General features: G+C 38.2%; 1 protein-coding gene across 7 annotated transcripts in view; it reads left to right on the top strand.

The window, feature by feature from the left end:
- KMT2C (lysine methyltransferase 2C) overlaps positions 1 to 18,894 on the top strand; it is a 195,193-nt gene that overhangs the window by 31,262 nt on the left and 145,037 nt on the right. For all 7 annotated transcript variants that reach the window (XM_039380759.1, XM_039380761.1, XM_039380760.1 and 4 more), the window contains one exon: positions 17,986 to 18,074. In XM_039380759.1, the coding sequence (XP_039236693.1) occupies positions 17,986 to 18,074 (89 nt within the window). The remainder of the gene's footprint in view (positions 1 to 17,985; positions 18,075 to 18,894) is intronic.

The following is an 18,894-nucleotide window of genomic DNA, read 5'->3' as shown; positions in this document are numbered from 1 at the left end:
AAGCGTTTTTGTCATGAAACTCTGCCTTAAGAAGTACTGCAATAACTGTAAGCTTTAGGGGGAGGCTTTCTAATGTGGCTCAAATCTTTACTTTCTATTATTGTTTTAAAAATATTTTGGTATTCTTAGATCTTCCTGAATAATAGGGTGAAAATTTCCAAGTAGTTTGTTGGCTGTTATTTTTTTTAATAAGATGTAGCTTCAGACATACTTCTATTGTAAATTTGCTTTTAAAAGTTTTGCTTTACTTAAACAGGGTCCCTCTAGTAAACCCATAGTAGCCGCTTATCTGAGTCACTTATTTTAAGTACATTTTCTTTTGATACAGTTATGTGGAAGAACTGGGTGGCCTTGGTGGTTTTTGTTGTGTCTCTTTGAAACTAATATCTTACAAAGTTAAAGTTCTTTTTCCTGTGTGTGTTAAGAACATCATTAGTTGCTGTCCTCACTCAGAGCAACTCCTTGGCAAAAAGAAACAGAAACCTTGCTTACTAAGTAAGTAAGTAACATATCACACCACCGGTTGGCTCCTGATTTTCCTGATGATGGGAAACCCAGTTTGTGTAATCCTCAAGTGTGTGCAAGGGAGCGGAGCTGGAATTTTGCAGCTGGTGAAATAGAGTAGCAAATTTATTTTTATGGGATTTTTAGGAACAGGTGAAATTTTTCAGAGATTTTCCCCCCCATTCGTTCTTCAGCGGTGTATCTTCTAAGATGTGCTGTAATTAATATTAAAGACCAGTGCCATTGATGGATTCTTTCATGGCTTGTTGTAGTGATGATATAGATATATTTATTAGCTATTAAATTTAGCAGCTTTAATTTTTATTATTTCTTTTGAATGAACCTGAATATAAAATTTATGGCCAATGAACCTTGAAAGAAAGAATTCTTCTTCAGAAGAAGAATTCATGAAGAAGTCATCAGAATTTGTAGGCTTTCATCCAGGGGAAAAAAAAAAGCTTTCATAAGAATTTTACAACTGTATAGGCTTTTAATCCAAATGCTCTGAATGATACTGATAACAGAATGCATAAAAAACAAAGGGCTTTCAGACAGTCCTTGATGAAGCACACAGGTTAATTACTCAGCCCTGCACATGCAAGTGTGATGGTTTTGAGTCAGGCTCTCAGACTTTTGTATTTTTATGTTACTGTGCACATCCAAGGCTAAGCATTTAAACTGTTCTTTGATTTGATATGGAAGGGAAACAACAGAAATGTATTTAGCTAATAAAATTTGTCTTTGGTGATAGTTTTTATTAAGTTTTGAATGAATTCAGTGGCATTGCTAAGAGATGCTGTTTAATGATAGCACACTTTTTCTGTATTTTCTTTTTTCTTTTTTAAATTGAAGGTCTTGTGCTGTGTGTTACCAACTTAGTGTTATTCTACAATAAATTAAATGTTGGGGTGTGCTAATGTGGGGTGTGTCTGGTGAGACTGAATGCCACGTTTGTTTTTATTTTCCAATGGAAGCTAAGCCTCACCTTTTGATTTCATTTTTGGAAGAGGTAAACCCTCAACATATCTGCAGATTGGGCCGTAGAATCAGCTGTAACAAAATAAGGTGTTGGGGTGTGTCTGTGTCTAGGGAGGGTAGAATTTTTGGTGTTACTGTTAATTTTATGTTTCCCTGGCATCCTCTCAGAGCTCTTATTGGGAGGAGCTCTACTGCAAAATACTGTACTTTTCCCAACAAAACATTATTTCCAGCTGTTCAGATGAGGGAAATATCCCTCAGGGACACTGAACCAACCACATTACCTTTACTGTAGGATCCAGATGCAAAGAAGAAAACCAATATTTGTTCCTTTATCAGATGACTTAATGTGCTTGTTTTGCAGCTTGTAGTCCAGAATGGGGCTTGAAATTTCTGTGTGTCTTAGATTTTCTCCCAAGTCTTTAGAATTAAAGTATCCTAGAATATCTGTATGCTGAATGCTGCAGCTCCTGGATGAAGCTGTAGCTTTAAGTGTTCAGTAAAAAGGGATGTCTGGTGGAATCTGTCATTGACACAGAGCAAACGTAGGTTGAGAGGAGAAGGGGATGAAGGTTACTGAAGGTTTCCTACCTCATCACTTCTAGGGACCTGTTCTCTGGTAATTTACCTCCCCATGTTTTGTTAGTAATGGAAACTTTTTAGTTAGCTTTATGTTTACAGGGCATTTAAGGCCACGGCTCCAGAGATCTGTTCTGCTGGCAGCAGTGACTTAGGCAATCGCCTTTCACTGCAGCTGCTGAGCCCTGTTCCTCTGCCAGTCAACTGCTCCAAGGCCTGCGTGGAGATCCTGGCTGTGAACTCTCTTCTGACAGTGTAACCTCAATTTGTAAAGGGTACATGTGGCTTACGTGTTACTTCAGGTGAATATTTGACCGTTGTCCAAGTCCTGTTGGTTTTGCTTTGACCCTTGCTAGCTTTCCCTAAAAAGCTATTTTTCATATTCCCACAGTAAAATCCTAGTGTTCAGAGGAGCTTTGCTTTAAAAGGAAGAGGTCTCATCAATGGCAATTGGTTTACAAATAAACTTTTTTTATTATTTATTTAGTAGTCTTTACCTTTTTTAGCTTTGAGGTCAATATTTCCTTTCACTGTGGTATAGTTTTAAATTTGTAAACTTGTGCTATCATTATTCTAGTTAACAGAATTCTTGCTAATAGATCTTATACAATTTTAACCATTGTAAGTAATTTGAGATGTAAAATGGTTCATATATGCAGGAAAAAAAAAGATATACAAGAATTACAATTTATTTCTCAACTAAACTATGCTGATATAACAACAGGCATGTCCATGGGGCAGTGCTGTTTTGACACAACAGTTAATGTTCTCACCTGACTTTCAATAAATGCATCAAGGGGAAAAAGTGTTGTTGGTAAAATGTAGTAAAGAATTGAGCATAATTAAAGAAAAAGGATATTCAAGGTTTTGTATAGTATTAACATCTTTATCATGTCAGTAACGTATAGTCAGCAATCAAATATCTCCTGTTGTGCCTGCATCTGTTTTACTTGCCAGTAAGTTAAACCTTCCACAAGTCAAGGCATGCCATGTCTGGGCTACACACTCATCAAATTTAAATTTTACAATGAATACTGTTACTCAAACCTACCTTAGTACTTTTCAAAAGCTGAGATCCAGTAACCCAGCTTTGTGTTATCTTTGCGAGAATTTTGTGCAAAAAAACTTGCTAAAGATAACAAAAATAGATAAAAAATAGATTGCTCAAGATAACAGCTTTCTGAAGAATTCATGTTGTGATGTGTTAGTGCTGAGCCTTTAAAGATGAGAAAATAAGGGTTAATAATTCACATATTTTACTTATGGCACTTGCAGCACAATTTACAAAATGATAGTGCAGATATTCTGTAAATGTTTTGTGGAAATTTGTCTTGAAAAATCAATACAAATTGAGCTGCAATTCTGGTGTGTTTGAAATTGCTTGTATCCAAGAAACAGGGAATGAAACCCATCTAAAAGATCGGAGCTGGGTGGAAATAGTTAATGGCAGACTGTAGGGATTAGTGTTGGGCTCGGCCTTGCTGTTGTTAATGAGCTGGAAGAAGGTGGAAGCAGCCAGTTAATGGTATTGACGGACAGTGTGGAGGTAAATGGATTTGTCAACACAAAGAGGGAGAAAATGGAGAAGAACACAGGAATATACAAAACAGAGAAGAAGGAGAAGGATGTTCCCCCCAACCTCCTCTAACATGAAACTACATTGAGTCAGTCAGGGCTTGTGGGGTTTCCAAACACTGCGTTGATGAGAGGGAGAATTTTGCAGTAAAATAGTGCTGAAAGGGCACAGCAGGTAAATGAATGTTTTTTGATCATATTTTAATTACTTCAAATATGTGATGAAGATGAATGCATTACCATTTATTTTATAAGTAGACCGTGTTGATATGAACAACAGGCGTGTCCACGGGACAGTGCTGCTTTGGGACAACAGTTAATGTTCACACCTAAGTTTCAATAAACACATAATTGGGGGAAAAGTATTGCAGTTAAAACGTGGTAGTTAAGAATTGAGCATATTTAAAACTAGCAACATTCTACTTTTATATTAAAAATATTAAACTTATCTTGTAGGTAGTGGTGTAACGGTAACTGTGCCTTTTAGGCAGAGGATTTTCTTTCTGTGTTCTAGGAACTTTGAAAACAAAGTTATACTCAGAAAAGAGAGGGCAATTTTATAAAATAGCATTTTCTAGAGATAATATCTGTAGTCCACAGTGGATGAAAACATGTAATAGCTATTATCATTCTAAAGAACTAAATAAAATTATCCACTGTTGAACAGTCCCAACTGTAACCTCAGCTGCTCTGCAGACACAGACATCGAGACCAGACTAGCAGCACTTACCAGCTGTGTGTAAGAGCTACCCTGCACGTAAAGGGATTTCACATTTTATTATGTGGGAGGGATGATGTCAGTTTGGTTGATTATGCCCCTTTCAAGCTGCTGTGATAATTACCTGCTTGTTACCAGAAGTGTCGAACCCATTTTCAGTTCTTGTTTGCTTTTGCTGTCATGCCCTAATTGCTACATAATTTTGTCCCTGCCAATTACTACCTTGGAGTTGAATTTTACAGTGAAAAAGTTGTAAGAAGCAATAAAGTAATTGTTTTTTAGATCTTGTAATTTCAATAGGATATTTTATTATGCTACAAAGTATATTGATATACATGCTGCTCACTTCTGTGAGACACTGAAATCCCATGGTGCCCACTGAAATGAAGAGAATGTGGAAGGCATGACTTTTGGGGAGATATGGATACTTTTTATTTTGGAAATAAGTTTATTTACTACGTTCCCTAGAGGCAGGAACTCTTAGGTTTGCTGGGCTATTTTTTTTATTATTATTCTTTCCCTTCCTTTTCATCCTTTTATCCACTATGTGAGTTTTACAAGTTGCTTTTGATGGAGATATTAGGTCATCTGATGTGATCCTTTGTCCATCGTTTTCTGTGAAAACGTAATGTAAATGGATTTCTTTAAAGGTGCTGGGCCTAACAGTGTTTTATATTCTGATTAAAACTATTTGTTTGAATTATTCAGTGGAATAAAGCCTGCAGTAATTGGGTTAAGCACTGCCTGACCAAGCACTTTGTTGTCTTTGGGAACTGTCATCGCCTTGCTTTGGGTTTTTTGGGTGGTCCTCCAGCAGTGAAGTCTGGTATTAGTCAATATTAATAACAATTACTGCTGTTGAAATCTGTATATGGAATGACATGGATGAGCATAGGGAAGAGGCAGAAGGGATTTGGATTAAGCACAGTTAAACAAAACGCTCTTCAGAATAAGGAGAGAGATGGTGTCACCATGTAGAGGTTTAGGAATGGGGCTGCAGTCCAGAAAGGAGCATTTCTGGCAGGAGATTTAGAGTGTGGGATGTTTGTGGCTGTGCACTGAAGCTCTGTTTATCATAGAGATTGTGGGATTTGCTGCTGCCATTTCAATGTGATTCAGATATCCACAGTTGAAAGACTGAAATATTGGCAAAAAGTCATGGAATGGACCAGAGATTATAGAAGACTTGGAGAAAATTTCTTTGGGGAGAAAGGTAGAGGTGCTCAGTCTGCTTGGTTATGGGAGGATGGGGAATTTAAACCCTAAAAATAAGTAGAAGTTTGAGTTAAGATGATATCTCTAGCAGAGAAAATACTGAGTTCTTAAAGGCTCCCTAATGTAAGAGGAAAAGGGACAACAAGAGCCAGGGGTTGAAAACTGAAACCAGAGAAGTTCACAAAGGAAATGAGCATGAATTCATAAGGAGGAAAAAATGACAAAGGGAATGGCAGGGTGAGTGCCTTTCTGAAAGAGGAGCTTCAATCAATTACAGGTTTTGAGTGATAGTTATGGATATTGGACTCACATGGATAATGATTCTGGCATTGTGTCCAGTGAATCTGTGAGCAGTTGGATTTCTGTTTTGATAGCACTCCCTGTAGCAGTTTTTCCAGGGATGGTGTAGCGAATGTTGAACACCTTTGTGGTCAAAGATTCTTTTCAAATGTGATCTTTAATACATTGATTGCAAAAGACAAATGGTTTCTAAGGTTCTGAGGACATGGTGTGTACCTCAGTTGTAGCTCTTTTGTTAGCAGAAAGGCTTTCAAGTTAATTTAAGGAGAAATTTCAGCGTGCAAAAATACGAGGAAAAAATTATGCGAAAGTAATACTGTAAAAAAAATTAATGCATTTAATGCTGAAAGTTATATATAACCAAATTATGAACTAGCCCCTGCTCTGTCCTGTCATGATGCCAAGACAGTACTTGGGTGTATCTGAGTAGCCTTAGGGCCACTAAGTTACACGTGTGTGCTTCTCTGTCTGTGTCATCTTCACAAGTGGTTGCCAGTGTAGCTCTTTCAGGGCTGCTCTGCCAGCTTTTGATACCTGAAAAAACTTCTGAAAGGTTTGATTAAGATAATTTTTGAGGCTCTGTGGTCTGGTGAGTAGAACTGAATTTTCATGCTGTAAATGTTAATTAGAAACATATGTGTGTATGTAAAAAGCAAGCTGAAATAAAAGTATAAATATCTAAGAAGCTGTCGTTCCAGAAGGTCTGTGCTCAGAAAAGATTAGGTAAATATACAAATAGTCCCATTATAAATCAGCTACAGTATCATTTCTGATTATCTTCGTTACTTGTTTTTCTTGTGGAAAAAAGTTAGGAAGCAAGGGATTTGGATTGTAATTTCCAAATCCTTTTAGACAGCATTACTTGCACCGTCACCAAAAGAAGCTTCACTCACTTTATTCCCTCCCCTCCTTCTCTGGTAACTCTTTCCTGTCGCTGCTGTTCTCCCTGGCTGCTTCCAACACAAACATTCATGAACCTCTAATGAATGAAAAAAAACTGATGTGGATGAAAATTAGCTCTTTTGCTGGGTGTGAATTCAATGAGTGTTAATTAAACTTTGTTGCAGCATTGTTTCTAAGCCTTCAGGTGAGCACGTTTGAATCTTGAACTTTTTGGTGTTTTTCTCTGTAGTAAACATAAATTTTGAGGGTTGGTTTCTTGTTACCTTAAAAACACATTTCCTTGCCTGTCTAAACCGAGGATATCTGTGGACCTGGAGAGAAGTTGCAGAAGCTGAGGGCCTTTTGCAGCTTTCTGGGCAGTAGACAGGGTAAGCTTACAGCCTGGGTGTCCTTGGGTGGTGGCCTCAAAGGAACTTGACCTGGAGGTATCAGTTGGTCCTCTTGGATGACTTCCATTGTAGTAGTTGCTGTAGCAGGGTTCTCTGGGTACGTGCCCCTCTCATGTGACACAGATACAATTTTGTTTATGACTCTGACCTGTATCATATGACGTAGGCTGAGCAATAAATCACTCTTTTGCTGGCAGTTCAGTCACGGCCTGATCTCTTCTCATGCTGGGGAAGGTGGGGGTGTGAAGATGATCAGGTAGTAGAACTCCTCTAGCATCAAGTGCTGGAAACCCCATATTTTTATTACCTTAACATTTTTCATGTTTTTATTTAAGGGCTTATTAAAGGAGTGAGGAACTAAGAATTAAAAAAAAACCCAACTAATATTTTTTAAAAAAAAATACATTAATTCATATATTTAATTTTAATAGGCTGAAGACTGGCATGGAGAAAAAATAGCCCCTTGGACCACTTTGTAATGGTCTCAAATAAGAGGAAGCGAAATCTTGAGAACGTCAATGTACAGCAATGATCATTGTCCCACTGATCAGAAGTTTAGAACAGAAGTTTAGAAGTTCTCTATTCCAATTACTTGAAGCTCTTTGTAACCTACCTGTAATTGTCAAAAGGCGAATTTGTGTCTCCAGGTTAGAAGAATCCTCTTCAGGGATGGAAAACAGGTGTTGGCACATTTTTGTTAGCAGAATGCAGCATTTCTGCCTCATCCATGCCCCTGGAGATTGATATGCCTGTTTATACAGAAGCTTTTAAGCACGTTTGAAGATTTGTATTACTTATGCTTGCGCTTCGGAGTGTTGCTTATTATGCTGCTTGTATTGTTGTTTATATTTCACAATAGTATTTCCAGGAGCTTATTTACTCTGGTATAAAAATAGTTTCCATGATCTGGCTTTTAGGATTTACGTCTAGTTTGAAAACAATTTTGTTAAAAGAAAAACAATTCATGTGAATTAAAAATGTACACTGACACCCCATCTGATTCCATTGCCCATTTTCTTTCTGGGTCTATTTTTATTCTTTCTGAGGTTTTCCAAGCCTTCTGAATAAGTTTTAATGGATTTTTAATTAGCGAGCAGATCTTTTGTTTTTCCCCTTAGCTTTCCCAGGTTTAGCAGTTTTATTGAAAGACAAATATTTCATAATACTTGTTGACATTATCTGAAATAAAAATGCATTTCTTTATAAGGAGCACTAAGGGTGGTAACAGATGGAAAAGATACGTGGTGATATGACATTCTTTTCTGTTGTTTTTTTTTTTTCCTGTCTAAATCCATTTTAGTTGGATAATGACAAACTGTAGTTGACATGCAAGAACTACTTTTCTTACATGCCATCAATTAATTTGAGGATTATAAAAGAAAATTCTATCTGATGAGTTGTAGGCTAGCATCTTGTTTAAAAGCAGATTATTTATATCTCTCTGGGTACTGCCCATGCCCTGATCCCTCTAGTTTAAGCTTAAATGCTTGTTCAAGATTAAAGCTTAAATACAGTGGTGGTGGTGTCTGTAGGTTCTTCTTTGCCTTTGTAGACAGAAGTTCAGGTGAAATTGGTGGATGGACACCTTCTTCAGGAAATCCTGTAACATGCACCTGAGGGACAGACAGATGGGGGTTTTGTGATACTGGTGGGATCAGATATATTTCAAAAGCATAAGAATGAATGCAGTTATTTTCCATGCAATCTACAGGAAGACTTGTGTTTGCTGTGAAGTGTAAAGACATGAGTAAAATTGACTTGAGCCAAAGATACTGAGCTTTATTCGATGAGAAAGCATGAGATGTTCTGAGTTGACTGATGCATTTTGATAGATTTGAGGTCTGGAAACCTCTCAAAATGATGCTGTATGAGTGGGGTTTAGTTTATCTTAAATAAATTGGTAGAATAGTTGAATATTTGCATCCTTTTTTGAGTATACTAGCTGAATTAATGATGAATAAAAGCAATCTTTGGAGCTCTCTGTGATCAGTGTTTGCAGATTGTGCTTGCTGGGTATAAAAACACTTTTCTGAGTAAAAACAAAAACTTCAGTATTAGGTTATTTGATTTTCTGTGTACCTGCCCTGTAAGTGACTGGGTGTTAAGACAAGCAGCACAGCCTGTACCTACAGCTAATACATCCAATGAGAATATTTAACTTAAGGAAACAAATGAGAGAATCTTCACGGTGTTCCTGTGGTAAGACTCTGTCAAACTACAAAGTTCCAAAAGGATATCTTGGAAAATGACTCTTAATTAATGGTGCTAAAATTACAAAAATCTGTTCACAGAGACCAAAACTTCCACCAAGTTCCAAGTACTTGGCAGCTGTTTCTCATACGTGATGACTCAGATCTGCTGAATTTTATGTACAGGATCTTGAAATCACCAGACATGAGAATTACAGCCCTTACCATTGTATTTCCACCTTTATTCAGAAGAGGAGTAGCAGGCAAATCCTGCAATGTATGAAAGAACAAGGAGCTGGATGATTCTTAAAAAAGACATGAGCTTGCTGCTCTTGTGGTTAAAAAATTCTGGGCACCATGGCTGTCACAAGATTGGAGAAGTTAAAACTTGCCATAGTCGTCGTCATGGAGAAACAAATCTTGTGTTCAGATCTAAGTGGATGCTTACACTACCCATCAGGAAAAAGCAGTGTTTGATGCAGTAGCGTATTTTAATGCAATTTTATTTATTTAGAGGACAGAGGAGTGTGGACAAGTACAGTGTTGGATGGTGCAGGTGCACATGTGAAACTCTTGCAAAGGTTAGAAATTTGTGGGTTTGGCAATGCCTGTGGTCTCTCAACTGTTCATGTTGCCATTTCATGCTCTTTGCCTGTCGAAAGAGAACACAGGAAAACATTCAGTGGACTTGCTAAACACTATTTAGCAAATTTACCAAACACAAACTGTTGTCTGAAGGAATCATAAGAGTAGAGCCATTACCAAGTCTGGAGCCAGGTAGAACTCGCTGGAGTTGGAAACATGCAGGTGGCTGTACTTATAGCTCTTGGTGTCTAATTTGGTTCCAGAAAAGGTTTTAAAAAATATTGCTGCAATTTTAGTTTGTTGTTTTGCATCATTTTGTTAGTGAGTATGGCCAGGTGCATTGGTAACAAGTGTATAAAAGATGTAGTTTGTGCAAAACTGCAGATATATAATGTGTTGGAGGGTCGTAAATACATCCAATTTTTTTTTTCTTTCTGAAATATGTATAATCACTAAGGTTTGTATGTAAAGTGTTTTGTGTTACAGAATAAAATTATACAGTCTACCTATCAGTGGGAAGGTGGTTCTTGAGAAAGAAGAACCTGTAGCAGTTTTTGAAGCTGTACATTGCTGGGTTAATGTGACAGATAGTTGACTGAAAGTAATTTTCACTTACAGAATTTATAGATGTCTAAAAAGGCAGTTTGAAAAGTAAAAAAAAGAAAGCTTGAAAGATTGAAAGCATTTTATATGATTTCTCTCCCTGTTATTCGAACTGTTTCCAAATCTGAACAGTTCATACAAGTAGATCAAGCAACCTGGCTTCATACTTTTAACATCAAACTCAGATTTTCTCATGTAGTGGTATCACAAGAAGGTGTGCAGAAGTACGTTGCAGTGTGGTAGCCCTATTGTCAATGTTCCATTCCATAACTGGCTGTAGCAGAGCTGTAACTTTGTGGGCATTTTATAGGCTCATGTGAAAAATGCATTATTTTATGTACCTACAACTGTTAATGAACTGTTAATCAATGATACTGAATCTACCTGGTTTGATCCTTGGCTACTGTGACCCTCTGTCTCTCTTCCCAGCCCACTGAGGATATTCCCAAATGGGTAACAAGTTAGGAAGAAGATTTCACGATCTCGTTAGTAAGGCTCTGTTTCAGCTATGATAGCCTTCATCTGCTCTATCTTTTAAAAGAGCAGTTCCAGACTCAAACTGAACAACTATGAATAACTTCAGGGAAGAGCAGACAAAATGCTGCAGACGGTCGCTTTGGCCAGACCAGCCTCATCACCCAATAGAGTGTAGCTTCAGGCTCTTGGATCTGGTGGCCTTCTGCAAAATTGAGTTGAGATTAAGGTTTTCCAACAGTGAGATGACATTCCTGTTACAGTAATTATGCCTCTTTGATTTGGGTAGACAGTCCTGATGAGTGCCTGCAGGCAGGACATCCTATTTGCCTTTTCTCAGTCTCCCATGGAAAATAATTTTGCTCAAATATGGGCCTGAGAACCCCCACAGTACAGCCATTATGCAAGGACAGTTGAAGTTGAAAATACAGATAAACCAAACTTCACATTTACTTCAGAGTACTGATTCATTTGGCATTTAAGTTGTTACAACTGTGCAATGCAGATTCATTTTGACACTTCCCTCCCAACCTCTCAGGGCAGCCTTGTTTCTTGAAGAGCTCTACATTTATCAGTGGGTTTCCTTTGTATTTGCTTACTTTTTGTCAATAGTGACTGCACTGTAGAATGACAGCAAAGATGCATTTATGACGTTCAGTACAAATAATCTTTAAAAGACTCCTATTTGCATTTGTTTGGGCAGTGTAGGAAATCTTTGACAAATCTCCCTTTCTCAGGGGAGCACTGGAAAAGTTTAGCTGAGAATTGTCCAGCAGAGGTAGGTTCTTTTTATGTTTTTTCTCAGACATCCCTGATCTCAAAGGCTATAATATGTTTTTGAGGTGTTTATTGCTCTCAGAGGTAACTGTATAAAATATAGATGTGAAAAAAGTTTGAGCTGTGAAGATGTTACAGCCTGGGTGAATGAGTAACCTTGAGTGAATGAATAATGTCTTTTAGATCGTTACTGGTTAGAGGAGGTGTAAGATGGGAAGTTGCAATGTTTTGGTTTTAAACATAAGCTGGATCACTTCTTTGATGTAGTATTTTTTAAAAAGATTATTATGCTTTATAAATTAGAAGTATTAAGAAGCACAGTTTTTCTTTGATTGTACCAGGAGACTAATAGGCAATATCGAATATAGTTTTGAGATCTTTTACTAATGAAACTGAAGGTTGAGCAAGTCCTATGAGATTCTAATTAAAATCTGATCCAGTAGATGCTAAACAAAAAAGCTTTCCTACAGTCTTTCACTTCTCTCTATTACTAAAAGTTCAATTTGTTGTCACCTTTCACTTGTGATGTTTCTGCTGCACATCTTTCCCATACATCAGGATCCCTCAGCCTGTAATATACACACATCTAATATAAAAAGTAAATAGGAAGAAACTACGTTGCATTCTTCTTTTACCACATACAAAAGAAAATATTGTGGAGGGTGAGGCAAGTGCAGAAGATATTTTCACCTGGTACTGATTGGTCAATTAAAAAATCCTGTAAAGAATCTTTTAAATCAGAATAAGTTTGAAGCTGGAGTCAGTATTGAAGCTGGAGTTTCCTATCTTAGGCTTGTTAGTTTTTAGAGTTATTGAAGTTAATTCTCGCTAGCTGGCATCTGCCTTGCTTCCAGAGCACCTTGTTCTTCATTTTATCCAGACCTGGATGTAGAATTTCCACAACTCTTAGAAGTAATAAAGATTAAAGTACTGTACAGAGAGGGGAAAAAACCTTTCCTTTATAGGTATGTTCTTGAATGAATTCTTGCTTGCTGTGGTTCCCTTCACAAGGGGCTATTAGCTGAACCTTAGGTATTTTAGCTTCTGCTTAAGCACAGTTAAACTTTTACAGCTGCACTTACCACTTACGGTTCAGTAGTAGTGGGAGCTTGTGCTTTTGCACACCTGTTAAAAAGATTCCTGAAAAGAGAGTAACAGCTTTCACTTGTGAAAGGGCCTGTGAACATTAATTCGTTACCAGCCGTGCTGATGGCAGCACTAATTGAACCTTTTTATAAATCATTCCTGTACCATCTTCCAGTGTAAGGCTGTGGACAGATGTTCATTTAACAAGACATCTGTGCTGGTTTAGGATGTTACTGTATCCCAGATGTTACACTGCTTTTTAAGGTTATTGGCCCTGTTTTATATATTTAGTACCATCATTTTGCTCCATGGTTTGCAAAGCGTCGGAAGGGAGGTGGTTTTTCCCCTGACTGACGTAGAGCTTTCAACATGTGGGAAAAAGGGGAAGACTCTGAAGTGGCTCATATGTACCTGTTTGCATAAGCCTGGAACAAAATGCACTGGATCAGCAAGGTAGTTTTGATGGATGGTCTGAACAGTCACATGATTTTGTTGGTAGCAACTTAGGGAGGACTTGCAGAAACCGGTGTCTGGCAATAACTTCTGGGTAATCATAAACCAGCAGCCTGGCATCTGAGGATGGGAGCTTTGTCTGTCATTTCATGTGGTTCCAGGAAATGTTGGCCCATGGCCTTATTCCTGATCACTTTGTGGAAAGAATGAGTAAGATCCACGATGTTCTTTTGACCTACATTGTACTCGTCCAGTTATGGTGCTATTGATATGACCTTTAAAAAAACCAAACTGAAACACCAAAAAAGCACCCCAACTATGCAGAAAAGAGAAGAAAAGAAGCAGTATCTGATTGCTGTCAGATGAGTAAGATACTTTTCCATTTTCTCCTGGCACTGTGCATCCATGCTGCTCTCTGTGCACTCAGCAGAAGCCGCTCAGATGCCTGGTGATCTCCCAGTGTTAGTGAAGTCATCAGGGCTTTCAGAGAGCCTCAGCAGGGCTTTCCCCCTGTGCAGAGGGAGTACTTAATGCTCTGCTGAGCCCTGCAAAAGGTTTTTCTGGGCTTTTTCTTTCTCCTCTGGGCTAAATTTAATTAGTTGCTTACCCAGAGAAGAATTACGAGATTTTTGTTTACTATGGTATATTTAAAGATGGAGATTAATGAAAGGCATGAGCTAAAAAAGCTAATTGATAAAAAATTTAGGAGTAGGTCACAAAGGATTTTGATAAATGACTCTGTTTTATGGAAATATGAGTCAAATTACTGTAGACAGTAATTATATTTAACTGGAGTCCTATATTAATAAAAAAGTGTAGTTTCGTCTTTGTTGTTGACTTTATTCCATGAAACGCTGAATGTGCCTTAAACACTTCAAGAAGTTGTATTTCTCTCAGTGGATCTGTTCTTTTAAACAGAAATAGATGTGCTTTTGTTTTTTCCTTCTAAATTGAACTCTGTTGTAGGAAAAAGGCAGGCGAGGAAGCCATCGCAGAGCCCTTGGCAGCAGTTCAGCCGCGTACCAAGCTCACTGCCTGCCCACTGACTAATATTTATTGTTTTCTGGTGGAGTCCTTATGGGTCAGGCCCTGCCTGTACATTTTGTTCTGGGTTTGTGAGCCCTAGGAAACGTGGCTCATCTGTGTTTAATACTTCTGCCATGGCGAGCTGATGGGGTTTCTGCAGCGTTAGTGTAAAAGAGTGTTATAATTACCCCCCGCCCCAGTAAGAAATTTTGGGATTGAACTTCAAGATCTAGAGCAGAATTGAGGTTATAATGTTCGATATAGCACTTATGGTTGAGTACTGTCTGGCTTTCTGTGAGTGAAGGGGAATAGTCATGGGCTGTTGTTCTGTAATAAGGCAGCAAAAACTGGCCCAACCCTGTCTTGCCCCCACAGCCTTTTCACATCCTCCTTCAGAAGGATGCACTGGAGAAGAAGTAGTCAAGTCCCAGGCAAAGAACAGAGCACAGGTTGCTTTTCCTACTGTATTTAAGGGGGAGTAGAATAAGTAAATAGAAAAATAAGAAATTAACAGAGTTTGTCCGTAGAAAAATGTAGTGTTATGCAAACCAGCCGAAAGCTTTGTGTATAAAACAATTAAATAAAATGTATAAACTTAATGCAAATCACATGAAACAGTCCATTCTTATTACAAATGCTGATTACAACCATTAGGTATGGTATATGGCCTTCTTAAACAGCATTTGCTGTGGAAACATTAAATTATAGTTGTCGGTACAGTGTATATTTCACTGCTTTCTGACTTGAATTATTTTTTTCTCTAAGCCAAACATAAATTTGTAGGCTATAAAATCTCTTCTGATGATTGGGAAATAAATGTAACTAGCAAAAATAAGTTAATGATATAATCTGCCATTTTTTCACCGTCTCTTCAATTTTATTTAAAACCTACACAGCATTATGAAAGCTTTTTGTAGAATATTTGGGGGAGGGGAATGGCAAGAAAACACCAGACATGGTTATATCTTTCGCTGAAGGAAGCAATTATGTTTAATTAATTGAAACATCTGATTTTCCTTGGTGTTAAATAGGTTGCTAAAATATGGTAGGGAGTTCAAGGAGTGAATACTGCTCTTGTTAAAATGTTTTAAAAAGTCTTTGTGAGGTGCTTTGGTGTTTAATAGAAAATCTAAAACTGCATGTAAATTATTAAATAAACATAAACAATCGTCATCTTCAACTATCCAGCAAGTTTCACCTGCAGGGTTGCGTTGAGGAATACTGAAAAGGGGTACTTTTGAAGAAAGCAGAATTATCATTTAATGTTTGTGATGATTTCAAAGGAATCCTTGTTTAGTACGGACTTGTAACTTTGCATTGCAGTGGGATAGTTGGTAGAAGAATAATTGGGATAGGATTTAGAAATAATCCCTGTTCTTAGCTGGTTGTGTTCTGTAAAGCTTTTGAGCATTCCTGCACCAAGGGAAGTGATTTCACTTACCTGCATTCCCATCCTTTTGCTTGGTGCTGGATGATGTGCTGGGATGATGTGAAGAACTGAAAGTAATTTAATACCTATAAGCTTTTTTTTTTTTACTAGCTGCATTGTTTTTGTGTTAGAAAGATGTCACCTTTCTTGCTGTATCTCTCTCTTGCTGGATGAGCCTGTTTTATCCAGTGGGTATGATGTTCCATTTGTTCTACTCCCTACTCTTTGTTAGGGATGGGAATCCCTCTGTGTGACCATCTCAAATGCTGCTACAAGAAACGTTTGTGTCCTTCCCACTTCCAAAACACGTGTCCACACTAGAGCCAGCTCAGTGGTCGCTGTGCTCCTGGATGGGTTGATATGGTGTCTGAAGGGAAGAGTATAAGACAGTTTCTTCTGCTGGCCGTGCAGTTTATTCTGGTTTAAATATTTGTGAAACATGGGGTTTAAGATACTACAGTTGGAAGCTTGTAAAGTGGCAAATAACTGAAGGGGATGCTGGATTCTGTATCATCTAAGGCAGCTATTTCTTTTTGTGTGTGTTATGGATATGTTGTCAGTGCTTATGGATAAGCAGGCAAAGGGAAAGATAACCTTGTAATCCCTTGGGTTCCCACTGTGCTCAAATTTTTCAGCATTATCCTGAACAAATTTTATAGGGATGCCAAGAAAAGTCCTTCTGTCCTTCATCTCTTCTTGCTTTCTTCTTCCCCCCAGCTCCTTTGTAAATTGAGTGGAATTTTTTTCAGGCTTTGTTTTGAGCCTCATTTTAATTCTTCTTCTCCTGCTTTGCAGAGGCAAAAATGGTTCCAACACAATTTGAAGGGATCGTCTTGTTAGGTAGTCCTAGACAGTCAATCCTCTTCTAGCAGGAGAGCAACCTGTGTAGGCTCCAAAGATGGTTCCAGTTCTGTCCAGTTCTTTGATCCAAGAGAACCAAAGGCGTTGCACGATAAGAGTTTATTTTGTAGCTGATTTAGCAGATCTAGTTCTGCGGAAGTAGTTTGGGTAGACCCAAGTACTATAACAGACTGTACAAAAAAAGGAAATGCTGGTTTTGGAATGATTTAATCGCTTCAAAAAAAAACAAAAAAAAGCCCAACAAACCAACAACCAAAACCTTTTTTCCCCGATGTAGAACTAAACCCAAACCTTTCAGAGTCCTCTGTGAAAGAGGAACTGGAGTGGTTTTGTTTGGGGGGGAGCAGGCGGGGTGCCCGTGTGCTGCCCTGCCTGGCATCCCGATTCAAGGCATGTTGGTTGGGTGAATGGTTGCCTGGGAGCTCTGGGACATTGGAACTGCTGAGATGCCCCAAACTGCTCAAAATTTGTGTACTTGGAATCAGAAGCTCCCAGGGTCCCCCAGGCTTTCCGTCAGCATGCCAGGCGGGTTGCCAAGTAGCCTGAAAATTTGGGAGGCGAGGTGCCAAGCTCTTGGCTCCCTTTCAAATGGGCTGCTGAACAGCTGGGAATCTGGATGCCTGGGCTTCTCAACAGCCCACCATGATAGTCGCTGAAGAACCAGGCAGGGAAAAAAGGCTGGAATTTTGTAGCATAAACCTGTCTGCTTTCCATCAGACCTGGGCTGAAATTGAAACAATTCTGCCAGGTATTTTAGGTTTGACAGGCTGTCCTCACGTGATGACTTTTTTAATGGGATGACATCCAGTCATCTCTCATAACATTTTACTTTACGTGTCAAAATATTTGTTTCACTGCAAATAATAAATGTTTCAATTTCATTGCCTTAGCATCATTATTATTCTATAGAAGTTTCATCCAAGGATGCTCTGGATGGATCCATCTCTATTTTGTAGTAACTACTGGCCAGACTTTGGGTTATCTCTCCTCTTATGTTGAGAGAGTGTTATCTCTCCTCTTATGCTGAGCAAACAGGGTTGCTTGTGTCTTAAAATCTGCCTGTTTTAATCTATTGTTTGATCAGTAAAAGTTCATTATTTTATTTTTCTTCTGAGAATAATCAGAGAAACGTAAAGGGCAAACTGCTGATTCAAGTGTACCTTTCTGAGGACATTACCTAGAACAGGAAAAAAGGGAAGGAAACTTCTGATTTGTACGAGACTGAAATCATTTAGTTACATAATTTAGTGCTGACATTTATCCCTCAACAAGAAAGTATTTAAATCCTAATTTTAAAAACGCTTTCAGTCTAAAAAGAGTTTTTCCTTCTTATGTTTGCAGGCCTCGGAGTAGAGGAAAAACTGCAGTGGAGGATGAAGACAGTATGGATGGTTTGGAGGCAGCAGAAACAGAAAACACTGTGGAAACAGGTACTGAGAGTATAGTGCTGATGCTGTCTGGGTACTGCTTCTCTCTCAGAAATGCATTTCATTAGGCAGGACTTTGGTAGACAAGAAATATTTCTTTAATTTTGTAGTACAAGATGTACATTTGGGCAGATATAAAAGTAAAAAACCTACATTATTTAAACCTATGTTAATTTTATGTTATTTGAACCTATTGTTTTTAAATAGTTTAATGGGAATGCCTTTTTACTGTAGATGTGTAGAGGTTCTTTTTCTGCTTTTACAAGGCTGTATCTAACAAAAATAAAAGCTTTGAAGTGATGGCTGCTGCTTGTGGAATACCTGCCAAAATACACTGTTGCTTATTGACCTGTATCTTCAGATAACTACAGCAGATTATATACCAAAGGGATAACCAGGATAACCCAATGTTAATTCTTGCTACTGCTGCTTAGGAAACAGGATAAATCTCTGTTCTTGCTTTTGTAAATATTTGTTGTGGTGGTACCCAGATGCTTCGGTTACCAGAGGGAGCTCATTGTACTGGACTGAGTGCTGTTGAAACAGTTTGTGATTTCTGTTCTGGCAGTTCAGGAGCCTAAAGAGACAAGTAGATGAGCCAACACACGAGATAAAGACCATGGTGAAGAACTGTCATCTCTTTGCCAGGCACATATCTGTAGCCATTTGCCTGTTTTTAACCAGGGACAAGTTGCTGTTTGACAGAAATAAACCTTAAACAGGCACTGACACATAAGGGTTTATAAAGTTAATTAGATGGCCCTATATGTGTAATGAGAAAAGTGGAAGGAGGCACAGAGACACAACAGCAGACACTGGTGGT

Source organism: Pipra filicauda, unplaced genomic scaffold (genome assembly GCF_003945595.2).
Source record: "Pipra filicauda isolate LSUMZ 115617 unplaced genomic scaffold, ASM394559v2 scaffold1_size10287979_pilon, whole genome shotgun sequence".
Lineage (NCBI taxonomy): Eukaryota > Metazoa > Chordata > Aves > Passeriformes > Pipridae > Pipra > Pipra filicauda.
Note: the sequence above shows the minus strand (reverse complement) of the source record. Positions and strands in the feature narration are given on the sequence as shown.